The 14,948-nt window shown below is 28.1% G+C and overlaps 3 protein-coding genes across 4 annotated transcripts; all 3 read right to left on the bottom strand.

Annotated features, from left to right (window-relative positions):
- Window positions 1–581: 581 nt before the first annotated feature.
- Window positions 582–7,485, bottom strand: LOC105677055 (uncharacterized). Its single transcript, XM_067351757.1, has 10 exons — window positions 6,667–7,485; window positions 5,935–6,270; window positions 5,086–5,287; window positions 4,846–4,912; window positions 4,538–4,681; window positions 2,703–2,835; window positions 2,035–2,283; window positions 1,446–1,647; window positions 963–1,118; window positions 582–879 (listed from the first exon to the last, which is right to left on the bottom strand). Exons 1-10 carry the CDS (start codon window positions 7,026–7,028, stop codon window positions 829–831), a joined length of 1,902 nt encoding a protein of 633 aa, XP_067207858.1. The 5' UTR covers window positions 7,029–7,485; the 3' UTR covers window positions 582–828.
- Window positions 7,486–7,582: 97 nt separating this feature from the next.
- LOC136998733 (odorant receptor 46a-like) lies at window positions 7,583–11,253 on the bottom strand. 2 transcript variants are annotated; one of them, XR_010889274.1, is made up of 7 exons: window positions 10,766–11,253; window positions 10,118–10,621; window positions 9,542–9,877; window positions 9,025–9,229; window positions 8,497–8,655; window positions 8,124–8,414; window positions 7,583–8,045 (listed from the first exon to the last, which is right to left on the bottom strand). XR_010889274.1 is itself a non-coding variant. In XM_067351837.1 (6 exons), the coding sequence occupies exons 2-6, from the start codon at window positions 10,561–10,563 to the stop codon at window positions 8,358–8,360; spliced, it is 1,203 nt and encodes a 400-aa protein (XP_067207938.1). In that variant the 5' UTR covers window positions 10,564–10,621; window positions 10,766–11,253; the 3' UTR covers window positions 7,583–8,357. The 2 variants fall into 2 exon arrangements, 1 of the variants encoding a protein (XP_067207938.1); XM_067351837.1 differs by having other exon boundaries at window positions 7,583–8,414.
- LOC105676923 (odorant receptor 46a-like) lies at window positions 11,172–14,889 on the bottom strand. The gene is made up of 5 exons (XM_012375183.2): window positions 13,823–14,889; window positions 12,873–13,208; window positions 12,123–12,324; window positions 11,895–12,050; window positions 11,172–11,676 (listed from the first exon to the last, which is right to left on the bottom strand). Exons 1-5 carry the CDS (start codon window positions 14,182–14,184, stop codon window positions 11,629–11,631), a joined length of 1,104 nt encoding a protein of 367 aa, XP_012230606.2. The 5' UTR covers window positions 14,185–14,889; the 3' UTR covers window positions 11,172–11,628.
- Between the last annotated feature and the right edge of the window lie 59 nt (window positions 14,890–14,948).

Genomic DNA, 14,948 nt, shown 5'->3' with positions numbered 1-14,948 from the left:
CTACTGAGGAAGCACTGAGCACTCTGAATCTGAATTTCGACACGACTTTCTGATGTTATTTATTAGATTTCTGCCTAATCATTTCTGTCATTAGCGTAATGTCCACTCATATAACATGTAGTAATGTTTTCTCGAAATAATATTTTTGTAAATCAAGAAGAAATGTTTGCATATGAGATAGATGCTCTATTGGAGGAGAATTTATATAATAAATGTTACTTTTATAAAAACTATCCAAAAAAAAGGTATAAATAGATATATGTATGGAAATAATTTATTGAATGTGTTGCTCAATAGAGCACGCACATTAGACATTAAGACAGATAGTACATATAATGCAAGTCATTTTTCTAGAATATTTAACGTTATGCGCATTACAATAGCTGTCCGAACTAGCCACACAAAAAATGGATTATTTTTATAAAATTGAAGTATTCGTAATAAATGATGAAGGAATGCCGAACAAATAAGACATCCAACACGCTTGTATTGATTTTATTTTGTTTCTTAATACTAATATAAATATAAAATATTAACTTAGAATATTATAATATTTAAAATATTAATTATAAAATATTAACTTAGAGTCTTAATTTACTTTATTCTTTTATAAATTTGTTTTTACATGTTATAATTTTTAAATAAATAATAACACAAATTTTTAATAAAAAAGTTTTACAGATTCTTTTAAAACATACCGTTTAAAACAGGTCCGTTCTAACGCGGTATAAATATATCTACTTTTGCTTTTTTACTACTGTTGCATGTGTTTTTATAATATAATAAATTAAATATGCAAAACTTTGCCGTTTATTATTTATGTTATTACTATTGCGATTGATGCAGCAAATTGAAAGTTGAGTATGACATCTTAAGTAACTGTAAAATTCAACAAAAATTACTTGGCATGCTCTTGCAATAATTAGCAATAATATTCATTATTTTTACTGATTAATACTGACGGCTACAAACGAGTCAAGGTTCATTGTGATTATATACGCGCTACTAAATTCGATGGGAGTCGTCGTACGCTTCATGATTAATAAAAGTGCTTTTTTATTGCTATTGCTAAGTGCTGGCCAGTCCATCTCATAAATGCTATTCATCACATGAAGACTCTACAAATTAAAAAATAACATAAAAACATACTGAAATAAACATACTGAATTATAAATAGAATATAATTAAATTAAATTAAAACTATAATATTGGCTCAAATTATTCAAATAAATTATTAACAACAAGCTACAGAGCCCAAGCTGGATTTTCGTGCTTAATTTATTGATATATTATAACAATGTTTAGGTCAATCTATGTTAGATTGACCTAAACATTGTTATAATATATCAATAAATTAAGCACGAAAATCCAGCTTGGGCTCTGTAGCTTGTTGTTAATAATTTATTTAATTAAATTAAATTATAGTTTAAACAAGATGTATATACTTTTAATTTGACTTCGTTTCCAAACCAACAGTAGATAAAAATCTGCACTAGTATGGCACTTGTATACATTATCAATGGAATAAAGCTCATGTAATCTGTCGCCATAGCTATTCGATACAAATTCGAGCACACTACCAACATGCTCACTGCAAACTGGAGAGCGATTATTTTCACGAACGTGTTATTCACTATATACGCATATCTGCGATTAAACAGTAGAGTTTTTTTTAATTATTTATGAAACTGTTCTTTAGATTGTATTAAATCTAAATCACTTTAATTATTATTTTTAAATTTGCTAAACAAATTTTCAAAATAGATGCAGACTATTTTAAATTTTCTTCACACATTTCTTTTACTTACGGATTTTTTAACAAATTTATCTAATTTTATCTTAATGCATGTTTTACAAGCACTATATTTTGTTACAATAGCTACAAATTGAATAATCTTTTAATAATTTTTTTATTTAAAAAGTTTCAATATAATCTTTAGCTATTTAAAAAAAAAAAACAAGAATTATTACGAAAACATACTCTATCACGCAGATCAAATTTTTCAAGTGATAAAATTGCTTAAAAAAACTAACTCAAAGATACGGTTGTGGTGATTAATACAGTCGCGCAAGATGTCTTCATCATGCGTGATTTTGGTCAATCGATACTCTAGAATTTCAAATTGGCAGCAGATGTGCAGCAAAAGTCCGAAAATAATGCTCTCACAAGCGACATTTACTATACCGGAGGTTGACATAGCTATCATCTGATGAGTATACACAAGATAATATGAACCAGTAGACGAGTAGTTAAATGGTACCCATGCCTTATACGTCAACCTTCTGTTCGTGAAATCCATAAAGACGGATGTCAAAACTATCGATGTAATTGACATCATGACAATGATTAAGTACCGCAATGTGTTATTTCTATAAAATAACCACAACAATTTTCTATATATTGCAAAAAATAAATATATTCTGTATTCCGAAAAGAGTTATGATTTAAGTGGAATTTTAAAAAGTAGCAACATGTGCAAGATAATTTATATAAGTTATTTCATGAAATTTTTTTTTAATTGGCATAAAGTACAATTATAAGAGATCATTAGGAGCCTATTTGGCTTACTTTTACAAGACCTGACGTTCATTGTCCCAATCTAATTCATTCTTTTAAACTGTTTCTCTTTTAAAATTCTTAATCACTGTGTGTATGTGTAAATGCATTTATGTAGTTGCACAATCCGAAAAATTATACTTACTGTACTAGTTTTTCAAACTTTTCTTGAATCATCACTTCTTGTGTTTCATACGGTGCAAAAGGTTTCTCCGTAAAAACATTTAATAGCGACATAAGATGCTTGCGATCTATCCACATATAAAGTTGTTTATAGGCTGCGACGAATACGGTTAACATCATGTATAAGGCGTCAGTGAATCCGTCAGGATTATCAACGTTTAATACGATGTGCATAAATTGAGATAACAGAAATGCATTTAATGAAGTGATCAGAAACGTTGCGTAAATTGTATAATTTATACGTTTAAACGGCGACGTCCATGCAAGCGGTTGCCAGCATCCAGCGAGCGCGCAGATTACGAGTGTAAATTTTAGTATGTTCATTTGAGTTCCTTTAACGCAATTTTATCTAAATTAATTTGTTACATAAATTTTTGTTAATATCACAACACTGCTTATTTTGATTAATATATATATATATATTTTTTTTTTTTTTTTTTTTTTTTTTTTTTTTAAGGTAAAAGTTATATAAAAGCAAATACCATTTAAAAGAATATAAAAAAAGTTGGAGTAATGTGTCACTTTAAAATTTGTTTAAGAAAACCATATTTTATATATATTGCTTGAAAAGTATTTCAATTTCAGATTTAATTAAGAAGATTGAATATGAAACAGCAAAAATTATAAAAAAAATTTTCTAAGTGAAATTATTTTAAAAGTAGCTCAGAAAAATCTTTTTATTATAATATTAAACTTTTTTATTATATGTATAATGCACTTACAGAGATTTTTCAATCAATTTACACCATTAATTACGTACGTCTGCATTCAACTGTCTATAATCTATATATTGTCGGAACTAACTTACACCGCTTACATAATTCTCGAAAATATAATTTTATTAAACCTTTATCTCTCTTTAATGTCCGTGACAATAGATAAAATGTCTATAGATAACACAATTGTCTCATCGAACACTCTTCGTCGTATCGCGCATATACACACACATATCTATTTCCACTGCCATCACAATAGCGAAATAATACTTTCATAAATTGAGATGCAATATTGCTTCAATATACATTCCTTATTAGAAGATTATATAAAATAGTTATTGTATGCCAATTTCTGCGGATAACGAAATAGAGGGAAGATATATATATATATACGGAATAATAAAATCCTTTGTCCTCAATCATGCATTTCTCCGATATTTCAATGTAGCTTTTTCATCGTATGTCCATTACAAAATATTTTTACTGTCTCTTATTTTGTGAAATGAATACCTCTGATGTTGTGTAATGAATCATTAGCTGTGATCTACATCTATGAAATCTTAATATCGGTAATAACCGAGTCCATACGCTCGGTTACACAGCCGCATATTTTTTCTTATATTTCTCATATTGTCCACAACTTGCCGTTAGAATGATATCTCGTATTTTGCTGTTCTTTCTTTGATGTATACATAAATAGGTAAGAAAGAAGTTTTAACTTTTTCTTTTTATTTAAATCGGAACTAAACTTTTTCCATTTATGCATTTAGTCATACAATCACTTTTCTCTGCTGTGTTACTTATTGTAATATCCAGTCTATGTGTGCAATAAGCTATTTGAAATAATATGTTATCTAATAGCTTTGTCACAAACCATATTTATAGCCGAAGAAGGAGTATAAAATAACGGAAATATCAAAAATGTTTATAACAGTTCTATTTATATATCTTTACTAATGTGAACTTACAATATCGTGTTTTAACTCGCTATTAGATCTTTCGGCATAAATCATCAAGACATATTATAGATTCTTTAAAATCTGCTAATAAAAGTTAATATTAATATATTGATGTATTTATTATTGTGTTTTGACATACCTTGTATGACACATGTCTTCGTGATCGATATGTAAGCAATAACAGTTTTTATTCATCAGTTTTCTTTTCTTCGTTTTTACTGTGCTGTTTTCAACACATTGTAAGCCGAATATGATGATTTCAGCAACTGTAAAAAATTGCGGATGCACATAATATTATTTTAAATATTCAATTCTTATTTCTACAATTAATTGATACTGACAGACACAAATGAATTAAGATTCAACGTAATGATAATTGCACTATTAAATTCAATGGGAACCATCGCACGTTTCATAATAAATAGAAGACCTTTTTTGCTATTGGTGTCAAGCGTATACCAGTCCATATTGTATATGTTATTTGCTAAATCAATACTCTGCAAATAAATATATAATCATCGAGTAAGCAAAATGTTAGTAATGTTAGCAGATTGATAGCACATTTAATTAATTTGACCAAATTTCTTAAATAATTATTTTTTTAGTTGTAGAAAAAAAAATTTATATCTAAAATTCAAATAAAGTTTAAAAAAATAATGTAAATTATTACTTTCAATTTAAGTTCATTTCCAAACCAGCAGTAAATGAAGATTTGCGACAACATGCAGGCCGTATATAATATTAATACAACAGATCCTGCATTAATTTTCATTGCAGCTATTTTATATAAATTAGCACACACCACTAGCATGCTTACTGCAAACTGGAGAGCAATTAATGGAGCGAAACGGTGATTTACCGTACACGCATACCTGCGATTAGATAGAAAATTTTAGTTTTTTGCATAGTTTATAAAATTATTTATTAATTAAATATGTATTATATCTTATTTTCTGTTTAATAAATAATTAATTTTTTAATTTTTATCTTGCTAAAACTATCGTACTTTTTTTTTAAAGTAAAAAAATTTCACAATATTTTAATTTTCTAAAAAAAAATTGATTATTTTTTTATAGAAAGTGTAAAAAATTTAATACATCAACAGATTAATATTCTTTTTATTACTAGGCGCGCGTTACACGCGCACCATTTTTTCTTTTTACTCCTTTTATTCTTTTATTAACCTTTTCAAGATAACAACTGTCGAAGTATGCAAGATGTGTTTCGATATATTCTGCCAGTACTAAAATTTATAGTTTACAGTGCGTACACCATAAACATTTCAGCATTGGCAGTGTATATTGGAACACAGCCAACTTGACAATCGCTCACGATATGAACTGCTAATGAACGAAAGAACAAATCGGCATCGCGAAAAGCAACGATGAATTTCGATGCTATGGAAATATATCGGTTTTTTAAAAGAGATTTTTGAAAAGAAAATTTTCTCTACAAAGAAAATGTGCACGTGCGTGAGCATGCAAATTTTTATAATGACAGAATTGCTTTGAAAACTAACTCATATATATGGTTGTGGTGACGTACACAATCACGGAAGATATGTTGACCGAGCGAGATTTTCGTCAATCTGTATTCTAGAATCTCAATCTGATAGCAAATCTGCTGCAGGAGTCCAAATATCAGGCTGTCGCAGGCAACATTCATGACTGCAGTGATCGACATGCCTACCATTTGATGAGTAAACACCAAATAGAATATAGTTGGTGGCGTGTAATCGAATGGGAACCACGCTCTATACGTTAAGTTTCCCTTCCTTAGATCCATGAAGACAGCATTTACAATTATACATAAGACCGTTATCTGGACAAGCAAATAATACCACACTGCATATTTCCTATAAAACACAATTTTTATCAATTATATTATTTTAATTGTCAAGGAAATTGTTCTATTTATTTATTTTTAACAAAAAAGCTCAATATATCACTCACATATTTTTTATTCTGTATTTATGACATTGTGAGATACGAATAATCTTCACATGAAAAAATGTGAAATAATTATGTTTAGAAAAAAAAAAATTAATTATGCCAAACAATAATAGTAATATTAATCTATTGCGCAATAAAATGGACAAGTCTAAATAACAAAATATTATATCAAAATATTGCTTTAATGTATTTAATAACATGAATATCATAATTACGAAATATAATTTGGAAATTTATTATTGGCTGAATGACTGATTGCATTTAATTTACTTATATAATGTAATGAATATAGCACTTACTTTATCATTTTCTCATATTTTTGTCGAAGCATTACTTCGCATGATTCTCTCGATTTGAAAGATTTTTCCGTAAGAGCATTAATTATCCTTATAACACTTTTATCGATTATCCACATCGTAATTATTTTATATATCGCGATCAACACTGCTAACGTCATGTACAGGCTCTCACTGATTTCATTGAAATCATCAATATTAAATATAATGTTCATAAATTGAGATATCCCAAATGCGGATGCTATGCAGATTAATAATGTTCGATAAACATTATATATTACATGTTTAGACAGTGATGTCCATGAAAGTGGCTGCCAGCATCCAGCGATCGCGCAGAGTAAAAGTGTAAATTTTAGCACGTGCATTTAAACTTTTTAATTTAATTTTGCCTATATAAATTATTTTTAATGTTACATCTATTTATCATAATTTGTAAAAAATATCTCATGTATAATTGAATTAACAAAGGCAAAAAAATTTTATAGAAATATTAAATAAAATATATGTATGTGTTAAAATATATTGCAACAGATTTTTATTTATCAAACTTTTTATATATAATTTTTATAAATTTTTTAGATGGATTTAAATTAAATAAATTTAAAAGTTAAATTAAACAAATTTAAAAGTTAAATTATTAAAATGTTGAATGTCAGATACTGAAAAAACTTGTAGATAAATGTTTATAGTAGAAGTACAGTTTCCAAGTTATTTAAATCTTATTATGCAAAGCGTCAATTTTGGAAAATTCTAATATAATTTTATTTATAAATGTCGAACTTGTTGATGTGTGAATATTTATTGTACTTACAAGGCGCTTTTATATAATTAATTTGCAATGTCAATTATTTGATATCGCTTTTAAATGTTTATCATAACCATCTTCAAATGTTTTAAGTAGATCTTAAAAAAAATAATAATACATAAATGATGTTAAGTAAATCCACTTTACAAGAGAATGAGATATGCCCAGAATGTCTATAGCTTCGCGACACGATTTTGTGACAGAAATATTATTCACTAAACCCTTTCTTATCTATCTATGTTATTGCTACGATATCACTCTTACGACAACGAGAAATATTATTTTCATAAGTGACGCATTTAGCTGGAACTTTTGCCATGCGATAAGATGGAAATAATATTACTATAAAATAAGGTAAGATAAACCAGATATTTCTTCAGAGATTCATCAATATGAAATATCAGACGTAAATTGCCTTTATGTAGTATTCATGAAAGCTATATAATGTACATTTCTTACAAAATGGTTAATTTATAACAGTCGCTATTCACTATCCGACTTGTCATAACGTATCACGTTTTGCATTCCGATTTCTGTTTGCGATTGTAGAGAAAACGTAAGGAACATGGAAGAGGATCTGAATTGTGAGAACACTACTATAGTGACATATAACAATTCTTTTACAGTAATTAAAATAATATTGTGCAAAAATTACCATTGATATAGCAGGCATCGATATCAATGTTTAATCAAACGGAAGCCACGCTCTGTACGTCAAGTTTTCCTTTCTGATATCCGTGACAAGTGTATAGTTAAATGAGAGTTATATTGAAAAGCTATAGTGTTACAGACAAAAATTGATAAATTACAGAATTTAAAAGAAAATTCCAAGAGAATTTTGGAAACATATAAATAACATGTAAATAACAATTTCCAGTTTTGTATTACATTATTGCTTCTGTGATTGTTTCATTACATTGAACAGTGAATATGACGTTTTAAACACCTATAATAATTATGCAATTAATAATGAAATTTATTAAACAAATTAAATATTTGTGGAAAAAGGTAATTTGTGTTATACGAACCATTACAAAAGAATCAAGATTCATTGGCATAAGATGCGAGCTGCTAAATTCAATTGGTATCATCGCACGATTCATGATCATTATAAGACCTTTCTTTACGTTGTCGCTAAGTATAGTCCATTCCATGTTACACCAAATATTATCCGATAATTGCAGACTCTACGGATAAAGTCATGATAAAATTTTATATCAGAGCTGTGAATTAGTTGCAACTTTTTCAGCCAATTTTCAAAGTAGACGCCCATTGATTTTCTCACCACTAGCGTCTTAGCAATGAATCGCGAAATGCATGTAACAAAAATGCGCGAGGCTCTTCAGGAGCAATTTATAGTTGTAAAATAAAAATTATTTAAATTAAAGAATATTTAAATGAGAATTTTGATCCTTTGCAAATTATTTGAATTATAATTGTGACAGAGCATTGCGCGCTTAACAGAAGAATTTCTGTTTGGTGGTTCTTTTTAAACAGATTTTTAAATATTTTTCAGATAAACTCATCAGTAAAAATAAAATGAGGAAAAAAACTACCTTGTGCTTAATTTCATTACCAAACCAGCAGTAATAAAAAATCGCAGCCAGTGTACAAGCTACAGCCATCATATCCTGTAGGTAAGTAATGTTAGATGATGATGTCGTGGCCATGTGAATTAACTCGTAACACGTTACTACCATAATCATTATAAATTCACCAGGGATTATCCTGGAAAACCTTTCGTTCAGCGTGTACGCATATCTGAAAATTATATAGAATATTTTCAACAATCTGCCTTTAATAATAATTTTTAATAACCGATTTTCTACGATATTAAATCAATAAATAGATTTATATATATTTTTATGCCATATTTTAAATATGTAATTAAATATATTATAATGTACTTGTTTAATAAATAGGTTCTTAATTTTTAAAGAAAATTATGATATTTTATTTTATATACTCTTATAATAAAAAATAAAATACTTTTTTATTTTTGTAGCTTCTTACGAAAATTGAAATAAATATTTCTATAATTTAATAGCAGTAAAATTAATTTAAAAAACTTACTCAAATATACATAAGTGATGACGTACACAATTACGCAGGCTTTCTCGACCATTCGCGATGTTTGTTATCCGATATTCTAATATCTCAAGTTGACAGCAAGCATGCAACAATAGTCCGCAAATAAAATTGTCAGTGCCGGGATGAACAAGTCCGATAAATATAAAACTCAATATTTGATGAAGGTATGCGAGATAAAATAACGCAGAAATTGTATAATCAAACGGTAGCCATGCCTTGTACATTAATGCTCCATTCTTGAAATCCGTGAGAAAAGAGAGCAAAATCATATAAAAAGCGCTGATTGCGATGAGAATTATGTACATTATTGTATTATTCCTATAAAATCAGAACTGCAATTTTTATTTGTTTTGGAAAATTGTTTTTTTTTATTAATTATTGTTTGACATTTATTAAAAATAATTATATTACATGTTATATATTAAGATATTGAATATATAAAAACATGAAATTCTCTACAGCATAAATCTAAACAAATTAATAGTACTTATTTTAGCAAATTTACTTTTACAAACAATATATCGCTTTTGCAAAGAAAATGCTATAAGCAATACTTACGTTATTCTCTTGTCAAATTTCTCTCGAATAATGATTTCGTTCAAATCCAACGGCTTGAATGGAATTTCTGTAAGATTATTAATTAACATTCTAATGCCGTCATTATTCATTCGCATAATAATTGTCTTGTAGCACGCTAGAAGCGAAATTATAATGTTAAACAAAGCATCGCCAATTGTGTCAGCATCGTTAACGTTCAATATGAGCTCTAAAAGTTGGGTCATTGAAAATGTGTATAATGTGAAAACTATTAACACCGTGTAAGCATTATATATAATATGTCTAAATATTGATGTCCATGATGTTGGTTGCCAACATCCTGCTAACGCCAAAACTGTGAGCGTAAATTTTAATACAGGCATTTCGCTTTTTTCTCGCGTTTCAATTCTCTTCTGCATTTCGCTCCTGCTCCGCACATTGTTTCCCAATATCCACTTGTTTAACATATATCACTGTGTCAATTGACGTATTTACTTATTCACTATTTTCCGCACACTATGTGTGCTAAAAATTGTTAATAATTAGGTTCAAAGCTAACGATTTAATAAAAATAATAAAATTTATTTTAAAAAATATACATTAATGCATTCTATTGTTATTTAAAATATTTAATTCTAATTTATGCAACTTTTTACATGAAGAACTTACGAAAATGTTCCGAGCGATTTGCTTTAGAAGTTTGTTGGATACTGCGAAAGATTTGAAGAAATATTTGCTGTTCGTTATATGACGAGTTGAATAATGTTACGAGAGAGCGACAATCTTATAATATCTATAGCCTCCCAACTCAATAATATTTTCCATCGGACTTTTCTCTCAAATTATCTGTATTATTATCGCAATAAGAGACTTACAGTAACACACAGTATCTTTTGTCAAGTAATACTCTCATAGGTCGAGAATCTTTCTTTTAAAATATCTTTATTATAAAATTACGTAATATGCTGTTATTTTGTTGGAAAACAGTGAGACAAAAGTATGCAGATATATGGAAAAATAAATTGTCATCAATAGATCAGTAGTTGAGGAGTATATCTGAGATACTTCGATATGGTTTCTTTTAATACATCCATTATAAAATATTTTATTTACAGCTATTTGCAATACTGACAAGCTGTTCTGTAATACAACAGAATATACGACAATCAATTCTTTGAATATTAGTTAATGAATCAGAAGCAATAATTTATCTGTATGAAATGTTAATGTAACTAGTCTATAGACACGCTTACAAATTATTGTACTACCATCATTTTTTTATGATACTATGTATCTACGTCGCGCTATTGAAATGTCATTGAGGTACATGTATCTCGTGTATATTTTTTAATATTTTTCACCAAACCCCCTCTGCATATAAGGACTGCATTATTGCTGTACGTAATATTATATTGTTAAAATGAATACTTTTATTATTTTAATCGCAAAACATTTTTTCCAAGATACAAGCTTAATTGTGTTAATAATTAGTTTTATCAAAAACAAAAAGAAATAGAAAGCAAAATAAATGTTTACACTTGTACCAGTAAGTTGTAAGCGGAATATGATGTTTTTAACAACTGAAATAATAAAAAATATTTAAGATTTAATTTACTATAAATACACTAATATTTATAAATAGATTATTGATAATATACGTATTTATATAAGCACATTTATAAAACTCAATAAGCTTATTTAAACAATAATTTTTATCAAATCTAAATATAATAAAATAAGAAACAATGAAGTTTTATGATCGCATATTATATGATTCAAATAAATTTTTTTTACTAACCGATACGAAAGAATCCAAATTCAAAGTCAATATGTACGCGGTAGAAATTTCGATGGGTATCAATGCACGTTGCATGATTACGAAGAGGCTCTTTTTAATGCTGTTGTTTAAGATTGACCATTCCATTTGAAAAATACTATCCACTACTTTAACACTCTGCAAAATAATATTAAAATATTTTCTCTGTAGTTCTTAACACAATAGTAGTCCATATTTTATTGAACGTACCTTTGTTTTAACCTTATTTCCAAACCAACAATAAATAAATATTTGCGTCAGCATGCAACTTGTGTACATAATCAATGGAACATGATCCGGACTAAGAGCCGATTTGGTCAATTGATACAAATTGGAGCAAATTACCATCATACTCGCCATAAATTGAAATCCGATTATTAGTGAAAATCTTATGTTCACCAACTTCGCAAATCTGCAATCGAGATTTTGCTTTTAGAATCTTATTTTTACGCAAAGTCAATAGAATTTGTAGCACTGTAAACTACAGATAAAAGACAATTATTTATTGCAATACTAAAAATTATAAAGAATAATCAAGAATAATCATATATAATATAATTCAACAAAATATTTTTTAAAGCAATTATTAATAGAAATATTGCTAAGTCAGCCGTTAATGGTGAAAATCGATAACAACACTGCACATTTTAAAATTTTATAATATCTAATGTTAATTTGATATAACGTAATATAAAATTTCAGATTTTTTCTTTTACGATTATGAGAAAATAAAAATAAAAACAATATAACTTTTATAACTTATATATATAACAATAATGCTAAATGAGTCGCTCAGAAGTCAAATCAATTAGCTCCATTTTTTGTAAATTTTCCAATTTTACTAAAGCATACAATTGGTGCTTAACTTTTTATAAATAAAATAAATTGATGGAGTTAGTCAGTTTGGCTTTCAAGTGGTTCAAATAATATACAATTTTTTAAATATAATGTGATACTAACTCAAAAATTCGATTATGATGACGAATGCAATAGCCCAGAGTAACATTATTATTCGAGAGTCTCTTCAAGCGATATTCCAAGATCTCGAGCTGACAACACACGTGCGTTAAAAACCCGCATATGAGGGTATCGCAAGCTACATTTACAGTGGCACAATGGAAGGTGCTTATCATTTGCTGAGCGTACGTAAAACAAAACGCCATGTGAGACGAATAATTGTACGGTACCCATTCTCTATATGTTAATCTTCTGTGCCGAAAATCAGTTAACAACGACATCAAAGCGATAAACGAGCACGTCGTTTCGATCAGGATCGTGTAACGCAAGGTATTGTTCCTAAAAAGTCGCTAAAGAGATTGTTATATACGTCTAATGGAAGTTTCAAAATACGAGATATTTTTGTGTTTATTCTTTATAACAGATAATATTTATCAAATGGTAAAGCACTGCTAAGTTTCATTTTATTGTAAATTAAAAAATATAATTTTTATAGATTTGTTACAAATTTTTATTTGCAATTTCTTTAATATAAAATTTTTAATTGGCAAAAACAAATTTCTTGAAAGTTACAGTTTTAACCCTTAGTCCCGACTCATGGGTCGTTTTCGACCCAAGCGAAATTTCAAAGTGCTGTAATTTTTGAAAACGGGTACGGAACGCGCCATATCCCCTACCTAAAAAAATAATTTTTATTGAAATATTATGATTGGAACTTCAAGGTTGAAAGTTGAAAGAAACTCCATGAATTTTTTCAGATTTTTTAAAGCGTTTTTACTGATCCAAATAACGCAAAGACGCAAACGACCCATGAGTCGGGATTAAAGGTGCCGAAAAGAACCGTCGGGACTAAGGGTTAAATATATTTCTATCAGACGTAGTGCTGCAATTAAGGTATTTAAAGCAAAACAATGTCAAATAAATCAGATATGCATGAATTAAAATATATTTACCGTGTTGTTTGATTAAATTGCTGGCGAATCCTCATCTCACCCGGATCTAATGGCTTGAATGGTTCTTCAGTCAGACAGCTGATTAATGCTGCAACCTTGTCATAATTTAACCACATGATGAACATTTTATAACATGCAGCGGACGAAGTCAACATCATATTCAAATTATTAGTAAAGTCATCAGCATTATCAACATTCAAAATAATATCCATTAATTGCGCCATCGAGAAAAAGTATAACATACTAATTACGTATAATCTGTAGATGTTGTAAACTGTCCGTTTAAACAAAGACGTCCACGTTAACGGTCGTAAACATCCAGCGATCATAACAATCGCACATGTCACTTTTAAAACTTGCATTTTAAAATTTTTTTTTGTTAAAAAAGAACTTATAACTTTATTCAGCTATACAGTAAATATGATCAACTCCGGTATTGTTTAAATAAGTTAGAAAGTCTTTGAAAAATATTTATTTACTCTATAGATAATCTTACAGAATTTCTATCGCACGGGAAGTCAGATCAGGTAGCATAATTTCAAGAGAATGACTAAAGAATGTCTATAGACTTGTGACGCGCGATTCTTTGATCGTAGACGATATCTCTCATCAATAATAGTTTCTATCCTTCTGCATATTTAGTATCTACATTTTCATAATATTAACCTTGCAGAAATTGTCTGGAAAAACTGTATGGATTTCATTTATATGTAATTTTCATTATATAAAAACATACAGTACGCCTGGATGAAAAGAAAAAATTACTTATAAAACAGTATAGAAAAGAAGAAGAAATTCTCCACAAATTAATCAATAGAATATAAAAGAATATAAAAGGCGAATAATTTCTGTATGTTTACTTTATACATGTCATTTGATTATTTCTCCGCACTATGAAGACAAAATATTTTTTTTATTGTTTTCTGCTTAGTAGTTGATGTATAGTCCACACTGATTCTTGCGTACGCAAAAGAAACGAATAAAGAAGAAGGAATATATCTACTAAGCTGTTGGATAAAACGGAAAATAACTTTCTAATGTTAAGTACATTTTCCGTAAGTACAATAACACAGTTGCATTTTTTTAATGGAACTATTGGATTTGTTTCACGATTTTTTCAAATTCT

Source organism: Linepithema humile, chromosome 3, assembly GCF_040581485.1.
Source record: "Linepithema humile isolate Giens D197 chromosome 3, Lhum_UNIL_v1.0, whole genome shotgun sequence".
In the NCBI taxonomy this organism is placed as follows: Eukaryota; Metazoa; Arthropoda; class Insecta; order Hymenoptera; family Formicidae; genus Linepithema; species Linepithema humile.
Note: the sequence above shows the minus strand (reverse complement) of the source record. Positions and strands in the feature narration are given on the sequence as shown.